Source organism: Excalfactoria chinensis, chromosome 1 (genome assembly GCF_039878825.1).
Source record: "Excalfactoria chinensis isolate bCotChi1 chromosome 1, bCotChi1.hap2, whole genome shotgun sequence".
NCBI classification, from domain to species: domain Eukaryota; kingdom Metazoa; phylum Chordata; class Aves; order Galliformes; family Phasianidae; genus Excalfactoria; species Excalfactoria chinensis.
In genome coordinates, this window is record NC_092825.1 from 88751073 (window position 1) to 88776481 (window position 25409).

General features: G+C 35.6%; 1 protein-coding gene across 3 annotated transcripts in view; it reads right to left on the reverse strand.

Annotated features, from left to right (window-relative positions):
* CADM2 (cell adhesion molecule 2) overlaps nucleotides 1–25409 on the reverse strand; it is a 640564-nt gene that overhangs the window by 36581 nt on the left and 578574 nt on the right. For 2 of the 3 annotated variants that reach the window (XM_072327211.1, XM_072327209.1), the window contains one exon: nucleotides 8323–8442. The exons of the other annotated variant lie outside the window; for it this stretch is intronic. In XM_072327211.1, coding sequence (XP_072183312.1) covers nucleotides 8323–8442 — 120 coding nt within the window. The remainder of the gene's footprint in view (nucleotides 1–8322; nucleotides 8443–25409) is intronic. 3 annotated transcript variants of the gene reach the window in all.

A 25409-nucleotide genomic window follows, 5' to 3' on the forward strand; every position in this document is an offset into this window, starting at 1 on the left:
TCACAGCTGAAATCAGGAGAGGTGCTACAAACAAGAAAGGCTCCTGTTGAAAAAATTACTCAGAGATTTGCTCCAAACCTCACAACCACCTGTCAACTAGGCAGGATAAACTCAATTAATCAATTTGCAAGCCAAACTGCTTGTAGAGCTGTAAATACTTGATGCCAAAATTCTCTTGTAATCAATGGAATTCTGGCTCTTAAAGCAGCAGGTATGAGGCAAAAATATCTACAAATAAACTATTTTGGAAGTAACAAGATTACTGGAGTATGGAAACTTAACCAGCATTGCTGGAGTATGATGTTAGGACAAATATTGTAGCTTTTTGTGCCTCATTTACATCTGACTGCTGAAAATGACTACACATTCATAAAGAGTAGGAAGTTACAACTGAGATCAATTCTCATTTAGAGCTGAAATGAAAAGTCTGCAGTCCTCAGTATATATGGTTTTTAATGTTACACTTTATGCTGAGGTCTGGTATTGATGCCTTCACCCTTTTACATTCATCTTTTTGAGAGGCCTGTGCCTCCTTGCTACACACGGAGGCTGGGCAGGAGTGCCAACAACATGCAATTGATAGCACCTAATGTGAAAGCTCAGGATGAATTCTGAGCCAAAGATTTTCTTTGCAGAAAGTGAGCATCCTTCCAATAGAAGAGACTCTTAATTTGGAAAATCTCTAGCACTGTTAGCTTACAATAGAGACTGTCAGACTGCATAATTCATATGCGGTAGGAAAAAAAAGCAGCACGATCAGAGCTCAGGTTGGGAATGTTTAAATTTCTGACGCATTGCTGAAGCCTCTTAGGAGCTCAGCTATATAATGGAATCTTTATCAGACCATCAACCAATTGTGATACTTATCTGTACACTGTTGCATTTTGGGTTAAGTGATAATCCATCAAGGCTGGAAATCACGACGTACTTTTTAAGTTGCATACTTCATTACTGCAAGCTGACAGCTGGATGAATTTGTTAGCACTAGAAATATTTGTTCCAGACACAAAGAACAGGTTCCTAATACATAATATTATGATATTTCCTTTCTCTCACATCTTCGCTGTGCCCATTTTGTAATTTATGTCTCATGTTTATAATGTTCATTTACACTGCAAACTGTCAACAGTAAGAAATCTCTTTATTTGTGCTAGAATGCAACAGTCTCACTTTGGGAATAATATGACCAAGTAACAATGACATCAATTTTCATCTTTTATCATGCTGTTAGGTAGAGAAAATTGCAACTTCCTAAATTCCAGATGTTTTTGCTTTAGTTTCTCTATGACAAAAATTGAACAACTCATATATTTCATGGCAAATGAGGAAACTAACATCATGTGGATTCATGTTGACAGAATTTTCATTTGTGGCCAGGCTCCTTTAGTGCAATGTGCATTGACCAGATGATTGCTCTTTGATTGATATAACAATTATAAAGCCTATTTTAACATTGTTTGAGAAATGGGACTTCTACACAGAAACATTTGGTTTTGATTTTGGTCTGCCCACAATATAATCATTATATTATAATATTTCCATTTTTTTAGTGGGGGTTCACATTTTAATTCACACTGAACAAAACTGTACTACCATTCACAGCTGCAATCTGAGACTACTTACTACCCCATTTTCCTATCTGCTGTAAGCCACAAAAAAAAAAAAAAAAAAAAAAAAAAATCTTCTTCAGATGCAACAGCATCCAAAGTCCAGCCTCTGGCTTGAAGCTATCATGTGTTTGGTCAAAGATCATCACACATGTGAGCACGTACCCATGAAAGGTATGTACACCATGTCCATGGTGGTGTAGGAGGACTCGGAGAGCTGCCAACTGTGGGGACATGTGGAGCCATACTGGAACAGAGCTTGAAGAACTGCATCTTGTGGGAAACTCACACAGGATCAGTTCAGGAAGGATGGAATCCACATTGCAGGTACTGGGAATGACAGTGAAGGGGCAAAAGAAAGGAAGCTTTATATGGACTGATCACAGCCCTTGCTCCCTGTTCCCCTGTGCCACATGGGGAGAAGAGGTAGAAGGGAGTGGATGGGGTGCTTTCTGTTTGCTTTTAGTTCTCACTGCTCAAGTCTGTTACTAGCAACAGACAACAAATTACATTGATTTCTCTATGCTAAGTCTTATTTTGCTCACAGCAGCAAGTGGTGAAAGATGACCCTTGTCCTTACCTCAACCCACTAGCCTTTTTTTTCAGCATATTTTCTCCCTTTGCTCTTACGAGAATAGAGAGCAGTGTGGTGGAGTTTAGCTAGCCATCAGTATAACAATAGCTAAATCATAACTTATCTTAATAATTTAAATCAACTTATCTCAGATTTTGTCCTCTCGCTCTCTATGTACATTAGGTATCTGCATTGGGTTTCTCCAGGGTTTCTCCTTCCTGTTGCACCAAAGCCTACAATTCAGCCAAAGAGCCAAATGTTTGCTGATGAGTTGAGACTGTACACAAACACAGCTGTGGAGTCTTCCTTCCAGTATCAGAACACTTGCTAGCAGAGGACAAGGAAAAGAAGAAAAATAAAAAAATAAAAAAATAAAAATAAAAAAAATAAAAAGGAAAAAGGAAAAGGAGGCAGACACCGTTATGATGCTGCACCTTCCATCCACACTTGCTAGCTAGTGGTGGACCTTGGGAAACTAGGCACAATTTCTCCCCAGTCTACTTCACTTTGACCATAGAAACATCAAGGAATGGAGAGGCACTTTCTATTCCTGGTCACTCTACCATTTGGTTGGAGATACTTGTTAGGGAAGGCTTCCCAGATACTGATTTGTAACCTGTTGATGTTTCTTCTGGGTAAGAAATACTAGTTCTGACCAGAGACAGCACTGAATGTTTGAAAACCTAGATAAAGAGGCTAATAAAATAAGTTTGGGCTTCCATGTGGTCTAAATGAAAACCTTCTAAACAGCGGGGTTACAAGCAGAATGAAAAAATGATTCAATGAAAGAAGTCATTATAACATCAAGATATAGAAATTCTTGCAAAAGGAGAGAGGTAAAGGCTAGAATGTCTGATAGGGAGAAAGTCTAAAGAACTATCTAGAGTCTTGCTTTGAATGTCAAATTGTTTGGTCAACTGGGGAGTCCAGAAGTTGCATAAATCAGTAAAAGATTATTATAAGAGAAAGGAAAACAAAAACAAACAAACAATACAAAAAAAAAAAAAAGTTGTAATTTTGTTTGTAAAAACAGGCGCAAATTAGTTTTTATGATGCTCCTACAGCTACAAAGTAGTGAACAAAGCAACAAGCTTTTAGCATGCTGTCATACAAAACTGTGTTTAACATCATACAACAATTTTATTTACTATCAGAATTGAACGCAAATAATTGTAAACACCTATAACTAAGATATAACTCTATTCTTGCCTCCTTGTCTGCCACATATCTTTGGTCCCTTCTGTATCTTTTTCTTGCTTTGCTGTTTCTTTGTATTGCACAGCACCAAGCTATGATGGCTGCTCTGAAAGTAATGCTTCCTATTTCATAACTCTGGCAGAGCATATCAGAGGCAGATATTGATGGTATGACAGTAGAAGTTGAACCCTTTGACCAATATTCAGCTATATTTTGTTGCTGTGCAATGGGTGGCAGCAGAGGAGTATTCTAACAAAGGGGCTTCTAAGATAGAAGTGTGTATGAAACAAAGGTATGTCACTGAATTCCTCCATAAAGAAAGAATGGAACCCACTGACATTCATTGATGATTGCTGAATGTTTATGGAGACCAATGAGGAGTGAACACAATGAGGGGTGGGTGGTGCATTTCAGAGTGGCAACAGAGACGTGAAATATAATCCACGTTCCAGAAGACCATGCACAGCTGTCACACCATGAAATTAAGAGCATTTTAATCAGCTCATCTTCACAAGTCTGCTAATGGTGGTGACAATGTTGAGAAACAGCGTTTTGTAGCTGAGAATTTGCTCCATCCAATAGCAATATTGTGCTTTAGTAATGCTGTTGTTTCCATGGAAATAAACAGAGGTCACAGGTCACTACTTTTGGAGTGCCCTATGTATCTTAATCAGATTATGTGAAAGAAAAATTAAGTCACAAGCAAAAACTGGTAATGCTTAACATTCTTTTGATATGAAAAGAACTGGGGAATATAAGTACTGTCCAAATAATTCATGCATTTTAACTGTCTATAATGAAACAACTAATTGGGTCCTTTCCCTTCTTTTCTCTCATGAAGACTACAGAAATGGGACAAAAAAAAAAGAAGTAATTTCTTTGCTAGGATTGTTGTCATTTACATATTAAATGGAAACATTCACATTTTCAATTTATTGTAGTATATCAAAAAAATCACACTCTCAAATCTTTCAATAATCCACAATTAACTATTCTTCTAAATTTAGTTCTCCATATATCCTTTAAGAAAGCTTTCTTAACAAAATGGTAAAAGCAAAGAAGATTAGAATAAAACAGTAATTTGACAATGATTATTTATTTATTTATAAGTTTACATATATGAATATGTATATTAATTGACTTTGTGAACAACCTGACTATTAAATCAACTGACTTTGTAGAGCAGCTGCCTGGGAGGAACCTCATATCTCTGTTATGTGCAGTGTTTTTGGAGATGTTTTTAGAGATGGCTATATAAAGCTGTGAACATTCTGGCACAGTCATCACAGAAATGAGTCAGTTGAGACTGACTCACTCAGATACATGGAACAGAACTGAATAGATCTATCTAGTTTGGAATGCTCTTGCAATGTGACTTTTACACCTATTAGTGTATGTAAGGGGGGAGGAACAGTGGAGAGTTGTGAGATTTCAATGTTCAATAAGTCAAAATTACCAAGTTTTATAACTTCTGACATTTTATTTTCTTGCCAGGAAAGAGATTTAAATGAAAAAAAAATATTGGGGAAGAGGGGAATGATTAACCTAATGCCAAGCCTATGAGAGGGTTTTGTGTACATTTGTGTGTCTAAAGAAAGAGAGCACAAGCTTTTATGCTTTTATATTCTGAGAACCCAGAAGCATGAAGAGTCATTATGGTGACTTCTATACTGTTAACTATACTCTCTGTTTATCCATAGGACTTTGAAGGATTGGCACAGAACCATCTAGATTAACTTTTATTAATAAAGGATTTCCACCGGAGAGGGATCCCTCTTACCACTACTAAGAGAAAATCCCCAGTCTTCTCCTCTTCCCATTAATAAAAACAGAACAGTAGTATGGATCCACACAGGGCTTTAATGTTACATAAACCTGATAAAAAGGAGACTACCTGAACAATGCTTCTTTTGACCCCTAAATTGTTTCTTCTAATGCATTTTATTCTGATTTTGTTGTGCGCTCCTCAGCATGGTTATTAGTCTTTAAGATACCCTTGACAAATATATAAAAGACAATACTCTTCTGTGACATCAAATTATGTTTAGACTTTTGAGCTTGTAGGTAATGTACCAGTAAAAGAATAATTAATTCCTGAAGGACTGAACATAAAAGCAAGTATACGTTTGTCTGAGAAAGTGAAAAGTTTGACTAAAGGAGATGTTTATGAATTATCATGCTATTATCTAACTGGATCAGTAACTTTTTCTCATGCTGTTCACTAAACTCCATGCAAATTAAGAAAGAGATGGGTCACACAGTTCCAGAAATAACTGATGACGGTTTGGACTTTTTTTCCCATTAATTCAGGCTTTTGGTAATGAGAAGGCACAATCATCATAAAGTAAAATGCTTTAGATTTAAAGGCTCTCTGGGATCCTTATATCCTACAGTATATTTCTGTAATGGCATTTCTTGTGACTAGATTTAAGATACCTACAAGGTAGACTGTGTAAGAGCTTTACAGAACATAGGAATGTCCTGAGAAATTTACCTGAGGTGATTTGTAAGTATCCAGTAATAATTTTAGAATAGTAATAACAAAACCCACTCAGTGAGAACATTGTATCAGCTATTGGAAGTCCATTGTATCAGCTATTGGAAGTCCAGTTGAAAGATATCTCAGATGTTAGAAATCCATTTAATCTGTATGTTGCAATCGTAAGATTGAAACTTCTGTTTCTTTAAGGTATGATCAAACAAGAAATAAGAAATTAAGTTATAGAGAAATGCTACTTCTAACCTACCTGGAAGCAAAATAATTAAAAAAAAAAAAAAAAAAAAAATTCTGTAGGTTGAAAGTATGTTAATAGCTTCCCAACTTCATGCCTTTATGAATTCCTTCAAGTCAGAACTATTATTGGAATATGAAGCAGAAGCATCACAGGAAAATACAATTACATGGCACTTTTTGTTCAGTCAGAAAAAGATACAACTGAATATTTGATCCTCACATCATTTGCTGCAGGTTTGTGAACATTATTTATGAGTCCAACAATTGGGGGTTGACAAGACCTAAGGAGACCATCTTGTCCATTTCCCTCTGTCATTAGCATAAAGCATTTTTAAAGATATCAAGTCAGATGAAGGTAAATCTAGAACTTAGATGTCTACACAGTACCACTACCTCCTCTACATTTAAAAGTTTTCCCCACTCAGCGTTGTTTCCATTAATTCAGAGGATTTATTTGCCTGATTGAATCTGGAAATAACTCTCAAAACAATTTCAAACTTCCTTTCAAATACAAGCTATTCAAGAAACGGCTTTCTTAAAACCCTCTGTCCCTCAGATTATCTGACCAAGATATTTTATCTATCAGTTCCTTGAGTTTGAAACAATCTCATCTTCTCAGTCATTTTGCTGCATTCTATTTCTAAGAGAATTTTTGATTTTTTAGTGATTAATCACAATCTTCTGATTTCCTAATTCTTTCAATTTCTCTTATATAGTATCTCTTTGTTACTGTAGCACTAAATTGCATGCTTTATAACATATATTAGGGCAGGAGCCTAGAAGAGTGTCTTCTTTTCCATCTCTTCTTTTTATTGCAGGGCATGCATATGGTGAAAATGAACACTTCAGAGTAGTGGAAAATGAGGTCCTAACTGAAAACGATGAGGGAAAGGAATACCTGAATCACACCAGTACACAAAATGTACAAGCATATCACAGATATAGGTTAGTTATGATCACATGACATGATCACAGAACGGAACAATCAAGGACAACAAACACCAACATGGAACACCGAGCACTTTGTCCTTCCAGAATACAAGCTCCCAGAAAGCTGGGAAGCTTCTGCTGCTTGACTCAAAGCACTCTCTCTAAAGATATGATCTCGGTCATTTAGTTCCTTCTTCAAAACCGTTCCTCTTACTGTTAGTTAGCCCTTGGAGCTCTTGGCTGTTTTCCATGGTCTATTTTTTATTTTTATTTTCCCGAAGAGAAAGGTCTATTATATCATTATTTTCCCTTTTACTTTTCACTAAGATATCTTCTACAAATAATCTGTGGAGCTAGGAACTGGGTAATCAGATATCATCACAACTTTTATACACGTGGATCTTATTCTTGCAAGTTAGGTTGGTCACTGCAACTGCCTCATAACAATGATTCCAGAAAGAAAAGATTTCAAAATGCTGGTTTAACTTCCTTGGGATAGTTGTAACTCATCATGTGAATATGGCACTGTATTAAGTGAATATTATTTCCTCTTTCCTTGCACAATGAAAACCATCTACAGATCACACAGGAACTGTCTGCCATTTCACATAATGTGAGAGATATATTAACTATTCCTTAACCCCAAGATGATAACCTGTGAATTCCTGCAGACACATCTTCACTGTTGAACAGTTTCTGATGAGTCACTGAATATAACCATAAAATTAAGCTTTCACTAATAACAAAGGAAAGCAATACTATAACTGTTTAAAAAAATAGAAAAAAGCCACCACAAAACAACAACCTATGTTAGGAACACCTTTAATTCTAAGAATGAAAAAGATTATAAAATATGATGCCTCTTTGTTACCAAGCAGGATTGCATCAACAGTACTTCCAATGCAAAGACACTTATCTTGTTTTAAACATTAGCACCCAAAATAACCAGTCTTAAAAGGTCATGTTTATTTAAAAATAGCTTGCTTGCATTTTACATTCAAGTTAATTTACTAACCTTAAAAAAATTAAATGCAAATGTATACAAATAATTTAAGCATCCTGTCAAAGTTCACATAGATACAGCTAATGCAATTAAGTATTCAAGGTCATAAGTAAGTTTCCTTCACCATGAGCCATCACATGGATAATTCTATTAAATTTATTTTGAACTAAAATGTTTGAACTCTTTCTTTAGTGATTTCTATTATTTTTAAAAACCAAACCTATAATTTCCTATTTATAATGTGCTTTTCAGGCCATAACAAAGAAGCATACTGTACCTCTGGTGCTGATGGCTGTTGCCGATGTGGTTGTGCTGGCTGTTAAGGCTACAGTGGTTGTGACTGTTGCAGTGGTAAGGGAGGGGATGACAGTAGTGGGAAGCAAAGTGTTGAAAACATCTGGTGAGTGGAAAAAAAAATATAAAATAAAATCATATCATGCAAACAAAGGAGAACCATAATAGTGGTTTAATTTGTAAATACAAGTATGTCAAAAATGACTAAATTAAAACATGATTAACACAAATTATTACAGGTACAACTGCGGTACCTTTAAATTCTTGACATTATATCACTCTCAATTTTTATAGTCAGTGTGCTAGCAAACAGAATTTAAAATACTGTTAAAACGACCAAGTTTCCACAGATCTGGAGAGTGAATGTTTAAGTGACAAGAATCCATTTCTTCACTGAGCCATTTTAAATGTCTCATACAGTAGAAACCATATACAGATGAAACATGCTGTGTCAGAGTGGGAGATGAAACAACAACACCATCATGCTAAAATAAACACACACATGTTAACGAGAAATGGCTGTATGTTAAAACACCCACTTTCAGACAGACTCAATGGACAGAAAAAGGGGAGAAAATGCTACTAACTATAAGAGCTGCTTTTTCCGGATTGCTTTTCTTCTTCTCACACACTTGTTTAAGACACAGTTGTCTGCTAAGATCTAGAGCAGAGTATATTTCAAAATCTTTACCCTAATTAGTAGGCAGTCATCTTGCAATCATCCTAAAACCATACATTTTATCATTAACATATAGCTTAGAACTGAAAAATCAGAAAGGCCAATTATATTACTGCTAAAAAGTAAGAATACACGTCAGAGAAGATGCAAGGCTCGGATGACAGACCCCTGTAAAACCCTTCAGCTTCTGATCAAATACAGGTATGCCAAGCACAGGCAGCTGCCACTTCATTGCAGAGGAACCAACAAACTGCTGCAAAACATTCCTGTACAGAGCAGAACATAACCACATATACAGATAGAAAACACTTTGATTACACTGCCAAAAGCAATAAAGACCAGTATCACTTTGCTTATAAGGTGATTGCAGGTTTTAAAGAACAAACAAACAAAAGCCCTGAAGAGAACTACAGAAAAGCACTTCTGTGAGGAAGTAAAAAGCATCTGACAATTTTCAGATTATTTATACGGCAGCTTTAAAAGGAAAGGACTAGTTTCTCATCAATTGATGGTTAAGTAAGCCATTCCACACTGATTTCAGGAAAAAAACAACAAAACCTCACATTTCTGAAGGGTGCTATTCAATGCAATGCAATAAAGGAGCACAAACCTGACCCATGATCTATCTTCTGTTGCTGTGGAAGGAAATGCAATTGGTGTCTGAGTACCATCAATTCTGGCTAAAATCAATGGAAGCTAAAGCAGCTCAGCCCTTTATGGTACTGGGCCCAACAGAAGACATTTCAGAGACAGAGTTCGTGAGTTCAGCATGGCATAATTATTCCCTTAAGACTTCAAATTATAATGTTTGCCTTATTTTCATGATGGATGACAGATTACTTTGCCACTTAAAAAGTTTCCTTGTCAGTTAATATCTATGAGTCACCTGTATTATTACTCTGTATTATTCTGGTTTGAATGAACACCGGCATTATCCCCTCCAGAATCTATGCCTGTGGGATTTTCCTCTTGGAAACCTTCAGAAAATGGCACAAGATCGTTCTTTTGCCTACTGTACACTCATATTTACATCTGTTTTGCAGTATGAACTATTAGAAACCAGAAAAAATTAAAACAGTTTACTTAAAAAAGGCAGTGTAGCCACATTAATCATCAGGAAGAACTGCCACACTACCTGGATTGTGAATACCATGATAATTAAACAGAATGGAGTTAAACAATCATTAGAGATAAATTAACATTTTAGAAAAAGATACACGTCATATGTGCTGATCTACGCAATTTATTTTCCTAAAGGGAAACTCCCCTAGATAAGTATCTGTCAAAAATGAAATCAAACACAGAAACAAAAATCCCTCCTTCATACCGAAAGTAAATCCTTGTTTAGTAGAAAAGCTTTACAAATTAGCCTTGTACATAAAAGCTAATTAATGTGACATATTTCCCATAATTATCTTTCTTAAATATGTTATTTACTTAATACTATGCAATGGCAAGTCAACTGCAACTGGCAAATTACAGTTTTATGACACAGCTTTTCTTCTACAAACACACTGTCTACCCAGTTTGCCACACACCAGATTACATTAGACCTTGGTGAATTTAGAAGCTCACTGTTTTCTGGTTTCTATTCTAATTGAAATATTTCCAGCAAGATTTATTATATTAAAAGAAAGCCTATGGAGGAAACTGAGGCTGGTAAACAGGAACTAGAAGATACAAGTATTTTAATACAGATGCAGTAGGTTCATTTTTATGATCACACCAAGAGTAACAAAAACTTCTGTAGAAATTAGTTTGATCAGCGAAGTCACTAACGCTGATGCAAAACATCAATGTGGCAGCTTATCAGAAACCGCAAAGAAAAACATATTTCCTCAAAGAAAACATCAATGCAAGGCTTTGCTTCTTTCTTACCAGAGAATGAGAAATACAAGTGACCGCAGCTGGTTTGCTAGTCTTTGCATTACACATACTTGCTCTCAATAACCAAAGAACAAGACAGGAATCAGAATCAGCGAGGTGAGCGCAAAGAAATCTAAGTTTAATGGCATCTGTCCTTTAATGATGGCTGTGTCATGGGAAAGTATGTGTAAAGTGACAAAACAGCTAACTGCCTTATCATCAACAGATTTTGGAACTCTTGCATCATATTCTATCGTTAAAACCTATTTGAGGCAGCCTAAGCCTAGATGAAGATTAGCATTCTAAATAGCACTTGAGTACCGCATTCATGTTATTTCCTTATTTAGGTTTACCAGTCCTACTGAGTCTCTGTGACAGAAAGACTCTTTCTCAGTTTTTCCAGGAAGATTTATGGGTTCCTATGAAAACCTTAATGTTTTTGCCTTGAAAATGTGTCATTTGTTGTTGTTGTTTGTATTTTGCTTGTTTGTTTCTTGCATGAGAGGATGCAGAACAAGGGCCTCAAAAGAAAAAATAATCTGCAGCAGCCTTCATTTTCTCCTTGTTTAGTAAAGATGTGGGAAGTAAGTGAGTTTGGTAGCTTCAAAAATCAGACAGATTGCAAATATAAACTGTAACAGAGTTATATACAGACAAAAGCTATATATAAAACACAAAGCTGTAATCGGGTTATCTAGATTTATCCGTGATAGAGGCTGCTGCCCCTAGAAGGGGGGAAATGAACAAAAACAAGGGCAGCAATCTAAGGAAAGAACTTATTTTACTAAATACGAGACACAATATGATACAATATAACTACAACTACTATATCAAACAAGGCAGAGAAAAAGAAAGAGAGAAAAAGAGTCCCGGCTAGCGAGACGGCAGGGATGGAGCGCTCCAAAGCGATAGACAGGGTGAAAAGAGGGACGTTCCAGCCTGGGAGCGAGATTATATGTGTGTCCTCCTCCTCTGGTGATTCGTCTCTGGCCGCGTTGTCCCCTGGGATATGTAGTTTCCTCCAAGAGCTGAGTACTCGGGATGCTGCCATTCCACAGATCTGGAGCATGAACCTTCCACACTTCCGCATACCCTCTGTTACACTTCCACATACCCTCTGTTACACTTCCACATACCCTCTGTTACACTTCCACATACCCTCTGTTACACTTCCACATACCCTCTGTTACACTTTCTTATACCACCAAAACAGTTCATACCGCACATGATGTCATGATGTAGAATATTGACAGCACAAAACCATGACAAAAGCACAGGCTTCTGTTTAAGGCATATGAATCTCCATCAGTATTTTAAATGTCCATTTAAATGCCAGAAAGAGGTATTACAATTTGACTATTTCCAGTTCTATAAAACTTTCTCACTCTGTTTTTTGTTTGTTTGTTTGTTTGTTTGTTTGTTTGTTTGTTTGTTTGGTAGTGTTTTCACCTTGGGGCACACTTACCATGCTTCTAGTGAAGCAGATCCCTGTGTTATCCACATCTTTCTCTTCGTCAGTTACTGAGAAACATACTATCAAAAGGGCTACATAGCTTTGATCTCTCCTTGAGCTCACTGTCAAGAAGTATCTCTAGAACATGGATTTGCAAACTTTAGTCCAGCAAATGTGTGTTGCAGAGATATTTAATTCTATTTTCTGGCCTTGCAGTTTCTGAATCTGGTTGTACAGAATGTTCAGCCAAAAACAATTTTTTGTTTATGACTTTCATGCCCCTAAATACTGAGGATTGCTATGACCATGGGACCATGCAGAGTGGAACTTTTAATTCAGGTGGCCATACCCAAACCAATGCACCAGATCACTGTTTCCATAATACTAAAATATTAATCCCCATCTTCCTATGAAGCAGAAAATAGACATATTTTGCAGTTGGGGAACCAAAGAGGACAGAAAGCCATGTTAGATACAGAAATCAAATAATCATTGCCGCTGTTAGTTTAGAAATCTCACTACTATAAGGAATGATTAGTGTAACATATTCTATCGAAACTTCAGTAATGTAATAAGCATGGTATTCATCACCTTGCTATCTCTGAAATACAGACAATTCACTGAGAACTAATTGTTTCCATAAAAGTTTTTGGAAACAGAAAAGGGATAAGATATCATGCAGAAGGGAATAATGGACTCTATACTCAACACCTTTTCATGAATGTTCCCACAGATAACACATGAGACTGCAACTGGATTTTCAGTGAAAGATGGTTCAGTGGATTCAGAGAGAAGCATGGAGAAGGTTTCAAGGGTGTTCTTCATGGAATGCTATAGTAAGTTAGCATGACTTCAAGCCACACTAGCAGTGGCAAGGTGAAGGCAGACAGCAGGTAATCTGACAGCTGATTGTGTATGGAGGGTGAAGAAAGGATGAGAATGTACTGCTTGGCTTGTTCAGGAGGCTGCTCTTTAGGAGAGGCATAAATGCAGCCTGTTTATGAGTGGCAGAATAGTGCTGTACAAGACTAGTTCAAAACGCTGTCCAGACCGGCCCGATCATAATTTTGTGCTTGCCTATCCTTTTCTCTTGAATTGATGTTGCACTCTTGTTAATCTAACAGAAGACATTCACCCATTTAAGTGCAAGGAGCCTGGACACTTTACTCTCACTGCAGATTTGGTCCTAAGCACTTTTACTCTCCATTTCCAAATAAATGAGAAATGGTTCTGTTTGGTTCAGTAGGCTTACTTGAAACATGGATCTGACTTATTGAGAATATCTGACATGCTTGGTAAAAAAAAACCACAAAAACAAAAACAAACCAACAAGCTGAAATGACTGAGGACAATTCAGACAACAATGTCTGCAGCTGATAAAAAGTAAAGGTTTTTGTTTCAAGCTTGACAAAGTCTGACAGAAAAATTAAAGGACAGACTGATAATGATGGATGGCCTGCACTATATTTTTACTAAGAGAGAAGGAAATTTTAAGTGCTAAACTGAACTGAGTGATGACCTACCTGGGAAACAACCTCAGTACTCTGCACAAAATTTAATCAGTCTGTGGTATGTTGTACTAAATAATTTAGCAAGGTTTTAAATTCAAAGGGAGCTGCATTTAGAGTTGCTCCCAGAAAATGGGATTGAACAAAGGGATCATTCAGCTTGAATATCATGTGCCAATATCTCCTTAGCACTTTAGACTAAATGATCATGAAGCCTTGCAGACATGAGGTCAAGGGGTTCTCTTTACTAATTGATTCAGATTTATGAAACTCTGAAATGGCAATTATGTGCTTGACATTTTTGCTGGCAAATCAGATGTCATTAAAAAATATCCGAAACCTTTTAATAAAAGCCTCATGTAGCCTCATGTAGATCTAGATCCCTAGCTAAAACAATTAGAGACTAGTGGTGGATGAGTTCATAATGCAAAATACACAGCTGGGCTAAAATGGTCAGGCAGATTTGGAAGGATAGAAAATAAATTCACATAGCACCATTATTCTGATATATTTAATGGGCCAGCAGGTCATATTAAATGTTGGAAAATGTGGGAGCTTATTAAGGTTTGATTTAACATACTTTGGTTGCCCAGTAAGACAGAGGAAAAAAATCACAATCTATCTATCTTTAAATCTGTTAAAAGATACCAGAGTTTTGATTTCATTGAGAGTTTTCTGTCTTCTTGTAGAAACGTCAACAGTTGTTTTCCTATTTTGAAAGCAATATATTTCAGTAGCAAATGAGGGACAAAAAATGTATTTAAAAGAAGACAATGACTTCTTCCTTTTCAAGAGTCAAGTAAATAAATGCTATTTGTCCAAAGTTTATCCTTAGAAAATTAGGAATAGAAGAACAGAAGGCAAAGAACCAAATCCACTTCAATGTTAACACTCCGGTTTGGCAGCATGGTATCACCCAAAATTGCTTAAAAGTTTGTCCTTTAATGTGATGATCTTATTATCACACTGTGGCATGTTTTAAGACACATGTATGGACCAGAAGAGCTTAAGACAAAACTAAAAGCATGATAAATATAAAAAAATGAGGATTAGTAGGAAGCTGACTACGAAGTGAAAGTTAACTGTCCTTATTTGCCATCACTGTAAGAAAACAAGGAGACAGGACTCTCAAGCAGATGACAAGAAAGAAGCAATGGGAAGAAAGTGCCTTAATATGGTAGGAAGGACATGGGAGGTGACAAGAAGTTCTTGTGCCTGATGGCAGTGGTCAGTTCTATGACTTCCTTCTACCCCAGGTGAAGATTTCCGGCTTGGGTCTGCTATCACCACATGCTGCGTCCTCACAAGCTACTGGCCTGGTTCTTGTCCCTGCCCGCGCTGCCCCTGACAGAAGTAAGTGTGCAAGAGTTGAAGTTGAGGGGCATATTCCAGACACACATTGCTGTGGAGTATGCAGTCCTCGTGACAATCCTGGTAGACCTGTTGGCACTCCACATAGCCAGCCAGTGCCACCCTTGTCAGGGAACAACTTGGAGAGCCTGGACAGTGGCTTTCTTCAATTGCTCCTCCTGAGGGGCACAGCTCTGAGTAGCACTTCATATTTTTTTTAAAAAAAAGGAAAAAGTTTTATCTGTCCAGCCAAACATGACCCTTATGCACAGCACAGATGTTGCCGCAAACGTGGCTTTGTCACCTGGAAAGCAAACTATAGTATGTTACACTCATGGCTGCACATAGGTATCACAGGAATAATGAACCACAGGAAGCATATAACATGAATATTCAAGTGATGTGCTAGTGCCTGACAACCTTTAAAATGAAGCCCTTCTTTTCTACCAGAGAAAGCAAATAGGTTGTCATGTAGTATTTCTTAATTCCTACTTGTGCTAAATCCAGGTGATATATGGAGAACGTAAAAGGATATATTTGACAAGATAACTGCTTGTTCTGATGAGTAGATATTGAAGATTACCTTAACATAAGGAAATTCTAAACTCTCAAGTGGGTGAACTCTTCAATACTGGAGAATTTGTTTTCAAGTGCTCTACTTTATTAGTTTTACATTATTAATGGCTATTTGCATGAAATGTACCTCTGAGGACATATCAAGATGAGTATTCCACAGAAAAATTAGTCTCCCATGTTCTAAAGTCACACATACAATATCTTACACTACCCCAAATATATAGAATGAAAGAATTACTCCCCCAGATTACATTTTGCCAGCTGTGAAAAAAAATATTTCCATATTAATATTAATTAATAATCCATCAATATTACCACATTTTATAGTGGTAATATTAATAAAAGCCTATTGTTTTATTTAAGAGAGCTATTCTATCTTGAATAGAAGCTCATCTTTCTAATTGAAAGAGTTACAAATAATTCACTGAGCACAGTAGCGAAGCTTGTGCAGTTACATGAAAGAACTGAAGTAAAGTCAGCAGAACATGGCGTAGGCTGAAGAAAAGAGTGTTGTAATTTGATATACTAAATAAAAATGACACTTTTAAGGAACTGTTCAAGTCTGCAGACTCAAAAGTAGCTGTACTTTTAAAAGTGCATATAGATGCATTCTGATTTTGTTCATAACTCTTCATAAACAAATATGTATACACTAAAGAATGAATCTCTGCCTTGAGTTTCTGTAAGATCCTTACTTAGATACAAGAGAAAAAAAGTAAGGGAAAAGAAGGTAGCATCACTTTCATTCCACAGCTAGGGAAATGAACACAGAATTATTAAAGAGAATGTCTCCCAGTTCTCTGGTTGTGATTATGGAGTTCAAAATGTATCTCCTCGGTCCCACTGCAATTTGCTACTGAAACAAACTCATTCAAAAGGAGAAAAGAAAATAAAACCTCTTAAAATTGCAACTGTCCTTACACCTAAAGCGCCAGTTTCACTGCATTCAAGATGAAATGTTAACACAAAAGTCACCAACCACCAGTCTGATCTGTCCCAGTAGCACGACATTCTATCATTATCAGTATGATATTCTAGGACTGTTGCCACTGCAACATTAAAATGTAAAAATACATTTTTATTCTGTTATGGTATATAGACAAGCCACATTTCCTTGTTTCCCCAAGCTGTGAAATAGAAATATTCAAAATTAAATGAAATAAAGTACCAGCATCTGGCCCTTGAAAATCTATAAAGAAAAGCTAATACACAACACGAATTCAGACACCAGCAGCCTTGAACAAAGATGACAGCATTCTCAGAATGACACTTGACTCTTTCTGTGCAAAAAAAATTTTCAAAAACTCATCCAGAATGGCACTAGGAAGAAAAAAAGAGGTCAAGGAGAATTCTCTAAAATTTCCCTCATAGGGAGTCAAGTGTTGAGACTAAATGGAGGTAAATAGATTGCTGATCTCTATTTTATTATGGTTGCTGCTTTCACTTCTCGGAGAAATTCCAGACAAATCACTGAAATTGCTTAAACAACATAAAACTCACTGCAATAATTTTAAGGTTAGTAAAAAGACATCAGATAGAATGCTATTTATTTTAAATTACTTTATTTCAAAAATCAGAGGGGTCCAACAATAATCTGAAATGCTTTGTCACAGTATGATAGCTATATCCTATTGAAAATCAGCTTGGGGAAGTTAATGGCATCTTTGGAACAAAAATATAGTTTGCTGCACTTCTTTGCACTGTTTTTGATTAATAAACTTGTTTCTCACCTTCTTATTACCATAATGCACTACCTGAAAGAAAAAGATCCTATTTATTTATTTATTTATTTCACTGAAACAGTGCTATTCATTTAGTTGCATTCTCCCATGAAGCTGGCTTCACTACAATGAAAGCTGGGACTTAGCTGGGACATATGCAATACATTCAGGACTTGTTCTTATTGTAATTATACAGCTTTCACTGATGTGGGCAGGTTATTCGGTACTTTTACTAACAAGCCATCAAATAAGATTCCATTCCACTGGAATGCTGCAGTATTTGTTATAAAGAAAAACTGGTTGTATCCCTTTTATTTATTAACAAATAAAAAATAATAAAAAAAAAGATTTACAAATCAATGTAAAGAGATTTCAGTTCCTGCCTGTGAATGATGAAAGCCATCCAGAGCTCTCCTCACTCAAGCAGTAAATGAATACTGCAATGTGTTAGCATCATTTCTCCTTGCTTCCTACCCATCAAGGATTAAGAAATGTGGAGCAAATGAAAACAGAAAACAACAGAAGTCATGGAGGGAGAAACCAATCCACTATTGCTGTGACCCACAGAAATATCTAAAGAAAAGAAAGAGTTTACCCTGCCAAGTTCTTTTCCTGTCCTTCCTCCTCTCCTTTGGTTTGGTTTCCTCTTCACTTGCTGTGAGAATGTGGGTAGTTTCAACTGAAAGTCATACCCTCTTCAGGCATGAAGTTACCAAGCAAAAGTAAGGTTTTTCTTCAAGGGTGTATTTGGGGACTAATTAAGTTTTGTGGATACAGGTGAAGGAAAGGTAAAGGAAATGCAGGCTAGAATATAAAGTAGATAAAGAAAAAAGAAATAAAATCATTAATTCTTCTACTTCCGAGCCTTCTAATAAAAGAAAAATGACCTAGACTGAAAATTTTTTGGCCCATTCTTTCTACAAATGACAGATTATCTCATATTATAACACAAATTCCATCAGAAGTAGCAGATATCTAGAGATCTGTTCACAGATACTTGCCTTTAAGTTTCACCAAAATGTGTTTAAAGCTTACTTTATTCTTGTAAGGTAAAAACAACCTCTTACAAGAAGTCATGTTATTGCATGACAGCACATTATCAGCTTTGGTAGATATGCATTCATACTTGCAAGCAATACTCTTTTTTTTCTATTGCCTGAGAACGTTTTTGAGATATACCCTTACTGCTTTCCTGCCTACTCGTTGTGTCTCTTCCAATTTCTGTGTGAGTCATGCAACACACTCTCTTGAAAGCCATGAAAAATGTGGTGAATCCTTAGGAAAAAAGTCAAAGTAATTCATGGTAACCCAAAACAAGGCAGATGAAGATTCAATGTAGAAAGTCTATGTCATGATTTAGCAATAAATTAGTATAAATTTAATAACAAAGAAAAAAATGCTGCATTAGGTCAAGGATTCAAGAATGATGAGCTAGAAAAAACAGTTCATGATTTTAGGTTAGAAGTTTCCTTTTTGGGGGATAGAGTAAAGCTATTTCTGTTCCACCACGAATTAAAACTTAAGTTAAGCTGTAAAGAAAGATGTAGTAAGGAGTCTGTAATTTTATCCAGGAAAATTTCACTTCCTTATCAGTTTGATCAGTCATTTAGCTGTAATAATACTGAAATCAAAGGGAAAAAAAAAAACACACCTTATTTATTCAGAGAAAAATAGTAACAGAATACATAAAGAAATATGAATTGAATATTTTTTTCTTCATACAGTTTTTTTTTTTTAACAATTTTTATTTATTCATATAGAAATGTAAGGTAACCTACAGAAAAATAATTTGTTAATTATTAAAATTAGGAATAGCAATAGTATAATAATGAGAACAACAGATTAATAGTAGAAAACTAAAGATGTTAGAAATATTAATGGTTTGAGACAAGCAAGTTCAAGACTGTTTACTTGCTTCTGAGCTTTTGTTCTTCATATTTGATCAAAGACCTGAGATACTGAAATTCTCATAGCTCTCTAGCAAAACTGCAACATTTTAACAGAAGGTTTTCTGAACTCCCTTCAGCGGCAAGGTGAAGATGCAGGATGCTATGAGCAATTTCCCTAAAGCAATTATATCTGTCTCCCTTTGCTCAGAGCCAATGATTTGTTCTACTTTCCCAGGCCTTGTAATCTCGGTTAGAAAGCAAGGTACCGATGTACTATCAGGCTACCATCACCAATTGATATTTAAATTATTATCACTATATACCATTTCATTTCTCTCATTTCTCTACTCGAATTAAGTGAAATGATGAGCAACCTGTTCTCAAAAGAAAGGTAAATTATAGAAGCACCATATCAGAATGAGAGACAAAAGACCATTATTTGTATTCCATGAGGCACACAGTGGTTAAAAGAAAGATTACAGTTCGTTTGGGTTTTCCGTGAATAATAAATGATCTTGCTGGAAACAGAAAATCATTAACAATTGTTTGACTTCAACTTTGTCATCACACTCAAGTAAAATTATTCTGTTAACAGTCTTATTTTCTTCACGAAGCCAGAATATTACATTCATAGATATGGTCATTTTGCAGTCTAACCTCTCACCCGAAAAAGCATGACTGAAGTAAAGTTCAAGAACATTAGCAGCAAGCAATAGCAAAGCTTGAAATCCATAAAAAATTGAGATAAATCCATGATATAAGGATATAAGCAAATCAAAGTGATAGCAACTCAAGAATACTATTTGAGAAGTATATTCTAATAAAGAATATTTAAGAATTCTGTTTGAAAGAGCAACTGTGCTATATCTAGCATGTGTAGTTAAAGAAGTACTTCAGTGTAGATGCTCTACCCATATACAAGCAGCCAAATAATTAATTCTGTGCATATTGTGTGTGGAGAGGAATCCTCATTACTATTCAAAACTTGCATGCAATATTTTCCTTTTCAGAAATCACAGAGGGAGTCCAAATCAAGAACTATCACATTAGCCAATTACACATGTACATAGAAAATTAAATTTCTTCAGGTACTGCGTATTATTAAAGACATGATCCAAACCTACAGTTTATTAGAATAAGCACATTGATAACTTCTATTCAAACAGGAATGAGCTATACGTGTTTTAATAGGTAGTTACTGTGAAGAGAGCTCCCGCTACCTCCACATGGCAAAAAAAAAAAAAAAAAAAAAAAAAAAAAAAAAAAAAAAAGGACAAATTTGATTTATGTAAAGTGAAATACTTGGGATTCAGCAATTTCTGTAAGCATTCCATTTAAAATAAGGGAAAATTAGTATTTTAAAACTTTTCTTTAATCAAAACCATTATTTTAATGTAAAACTGCAGAAGTGTTAAACAGGTTCTCCAAAACCGTTACTGTGGTTGGGAATGTTATTTTATTGACCTTTACAAAATAATTTTGAGCTTATCTGAAAGAAAAGAAAAATAGTATCTTATTTTTCTAAAGTCACTATAAATGAAGAAATATCAGTTCACACAGCTCAGCTATAGACCCTACTGTGCAAGTATTTATCAACAAAAAGCAATTTCAAAGTAGCTGCCTTGTGAGTGTTCAGGGATAATAGCTGGCCAATTCATCCATAAAATTAAGCCAACAATTCCACCATGAGTTTCTTGACAGACTTCTCATACCTAAAAACATCAAATAAACATTATACTTCTTATGTCCAATAATAAAACCTATATTACATAAAGATTTCTTAATTCAACTGATTGTGCAGCATTCAAAAAACCCATTCTTATAGGATCAAGCCACCTGCTTTAGTGCTGCTAAGAGTCTTTTGGAGAAGTTAATTTTAATATTGCAACACTGACTCAGTATGACGCTGTCACTTTAGAATTTTGATGTACATGCAAAAATCAAAATAGTTCAACATAATTTGAAGGGCTACACTTCACAGAATATCACATGAATAAAATTACCTCAGTGCTGCCACCTTTAACAGAGGATTCTTATTTAGTTACTTTCTCAGGGTTGCCACAATACAATCTAATTCCTCTATGCTTCAGCTTTTGCACAGAAGCTGAGAAAAACTAATGGCAGGTTGGGGGAAAGAAAGGCTAATGTGAGACTATCAACTCTTATTTACATTTTTGAGTTGGTAGAAGTCTTCAAGAGCATCCCTTTGTTTATTTTTCCTCTGAAAGCTCAAATTCTTCTGCCAGTGAGTTGTCTTTATTTTATTTTTACTTCTTAAAAGATGGAAATAGAAAAGACTGTTCTTTTCACCTCTGTTTTATGGATTCAGAGCTGAGACACCCACTTTCTTTTCATTCAAATGCAGATAAAAAAAATCTCAAAACTAAAAAGTATAGACATTCACATGCATAGAATTTCAAATGAAGTCTTAAGTGGTCTTTTGAGACCTATTTTCTTGATATGCCTTGATTGCTGTGGGAGTGAAGTTAGTTTTTAGTAAAAACACTCTCTATTGTAGCTTTGCAGGCTATTATTGCTCCATTACATCACAAGTCTGCTCAATTCTCTTTTCAGAAGCACAAGCTTTGCTCAGTCAAAGGGTAGGATTTTCCCACAGGCAAGGAAAGTCTCTTCTCTGAAAGTAAGTGAGATGTTTCATCTCAGGAACCATAAAGAAAGCAACTTTAGAAAATGTACAGCCACCTCAGTATCTAGAATCTTGACACCAAAATGGAGAACAACTAGTTTACTGCTCAGCCTACTGCTCCATAAAGATGTTTCCAACTCATTTCTGTCCTTCCCACCTCTCTCTACTATGCACTGAATTTTTTTAATGTTTTTTTGAAACATGTTTATGAGAAAAAGTGTCCAAAAACAGTCTGCAAGATTTATCAGAGGCTTGTAGTGAAAATATTTGAGAATCTAGGAGATTTATGGCCTATCTGACATCTTCAGTTTTCACAAAAAAGGAAAAAAAAGTCATACCTTCTCAGACATATATCAAATGAATTCAGACTTAGCGTTTACTTCCATAGAGTGAGAGACATGAACAACTGAGTTACATAAATAAAGGGGCTTCTGTGAGAACTTCAATATAGAAATAAAATGTAGTATATATAATAGTGGGCAAAAGATAAAGGAGTTTAGAGCAGATAGATGTAATGAAGTTTGATTTCAGATGGGTTTTGGATTCCACAGTTTTTACTACACTGAAAAGAAACTTGCATAGAAAAAAATGTTCAAAGTGCTGTAATTATTGGTGGCCTCATAACATGAATTCCTTTAGTAAACATGTGAAGGTAGAAGTTAGATGTAGAAGTAGAGGTAAATACTACTAATAATAATCCGACATGGCTGGTGAAAATTTGGCATAGATGTCTTCCAGATACGGAGAATAGTCAGTCAAAGAGGTTTGCTATTAGAATTAAAATTAAAAAGTCAAGAAAAGTTCAGAAAGTGACCATAAAAGAAGGAGAGTCTGGATAAAAGTGAAAGGAATTTGAATGCAAGTAGTCTAAAATGAAAATTAGTGAGATACTGACAGTGAGGTAGAAATATTTGAGAATCTAGTGAAGGGAAGTGACATGAAAATAAAAGTGATTTTAGCTGAAATGCAGCTGTTCAACTGGAAAATGGCAAAACAAAGGTGGAAATAGGAACATTACAGTAATAAGAATAGCTGCGGGAATTAAAACTGGATATGAGCCAGTTGCCCAGGTGGGACACTTCATAACAGGAAGTGTACTGGGATTTGAAGGAAATTATGGAGGTGATGGTAAGAGAGATGAGAAAACACCATCAGAATACAAACATGATCAGCCATTACTGTGACACTTCCAATACCTGCAGCACAAACAGCAAAAGATGCCAAGTGGACTGGAAAGTTAAGAAATGAAGAGCTCACCCAACAGGCTTAAACAAACAAAAGAGAACACTTTTTCCTCAAAGGCCATAATTCACTTCAGAAACTTGTTGCCACAGGTTACTGTAAAAAGCCAACATGATAAATATTTTGTAATGGGACTGGACATGCACATGGAAGACAAATACAGTCCAGAGGAGAAGAACCTTAAGTTCAGCATATTGTAGGAGATTTCATGTTTGAAATTATATTTCAAAATATTAACAAGGATACACCTCAGTCAGTTGCCTTTATTTGCAGAAAAATATGTTGTCCTCAAAATAAATAAATAAATAAGTAAATAAAATTTAGAGGCTGAAGTCAAGGGAATATGCTAAGCTACATCTTATTCTGCAGAAATACTGAGTTCCTGGTTCAGTCTCTTTCTACTGTATATATATAATTGACCATCCAAGGCAGCTTATTCATGTCAATTACTGTATTTCTTTGGTAGACCACTGATGTATTTCACATTATCGTTCTGAGTATTTCTCTTAATTGCATGCATGGCTTTAAATTAGTAAATCAGAACATTTCATAAAGGTAGCTTATTTCAAACAGGTCTGTGAGTTATCAAATGCTGCCTCTTCCGTTAAGAATCTCTCTCAGTGATGTGGACTTTTGTCACCTACTCACTACAGTGCTGAACTAGGCTTTCAATAGTGTCATCCCGAGGCCACAAGTTATATAGACAGCATCTGTTTCTTCAGTTTGATTGTGATGGACCACATCCTCTCTCAACTCTACCAATGTAGATATTACCTAAACTTTGCCAGTAGAATCTATGTTTTTGATCTAAGCACCACAAGTTTGAGAGTTAGCTCTGCTTACTGATGATTAATGACTAATACTTAGACGAAGGTAAACAAAAATTCTTAATAAATTATAAGAGAGTGAAAATTGCTGGCAGCCTATTACCAAAGGAAGGATGTAATATATCTAACAAGAATGCGCACTTCCAAAATACTAAGCTCACCAATTAGAATACAGAAATGACAACAGCTACAGGCATTAAAGCAAGTGCCTTTGTTACTGCAAGAGACAAATGTTCAAGCATACTGTCTTGCCTTTGCACTGCTGCCTATAAATTCTGACTTTGTGCCCTGCTTCCTCCTTCATGAAATGTTTTCTTGACACTTATTATTAATAACTGAAGTTAAGAAAAAAAAAAGCAGCAGCTGTATTGATTCAGCAAAGCAGCATGAGTATGTTTAATAGTCATTGTCTTTTATTTGATTTAAATATGTTCATTTTCTTTGATTGCTTTAATTACAATATAAATCTAAAAAATGTTTTCTTATTTTATCAGATGGTATTCATATTATACATTGCCATTTATCTGCTTATAGAAATATGCATTTTCACTGCCATCACTTAACATCAAAATACTATTACATCATTGTCATTTATGGTGGAAATAATATTACTTTTTTTTATAATATTTTGTCTAGGTTGGCAAAGGCATGAGACACTCATTTCTTGGTTTGTACAATTAATATGTATATAATCTTTCCTTACTTTTTATCTCTAATTATGATGAATGACATCTTTTATTTCTAGGGAAGCTTCTGTCCACACTAGAGCTGTCTAAATCTGTTCTGAGTTAGGGAGATAACTTCAGGAATTGAGGGAATACAGAGTATCACTGAGAGGAAATAAATAGGGGAAAAAAAAAAATAGAAATCATATGAAACTTTTGAACCCTTAATGAACAGAAGAAAGAAAAGTTGTAGAAGTGCAAAAACAAAAACAAAAACAAAAGAAGTTATGAATCAGATAGATTACACTTCTCTGACCCTGCAGAGTCATTGATGTCCCCTGCCTTCTCACACCAGCTTGCCTGGGAAAACAGAATCAGACACAGTATCCCCCTAAACCTGGAGAAGTGATTATCATTCTTTCTCTACATCACTGTATGCCCTCTGGGCTGAAGATTATACTAGAAGATTTGTTAGCTGTTTAAATCTGTGGCATTGGACTTTCAGAGGCTCCATAAAGTAAAGTGGGCTACTAGCACTCATGGCACTTATGCCTTATTCCACATAGTTTTGGCAGTTTTCTTATCCTAGACCTTACTTCCTTGACTTGCAATGTCAAAGAATCATTACTGAAGTGAGATTTTCCCCA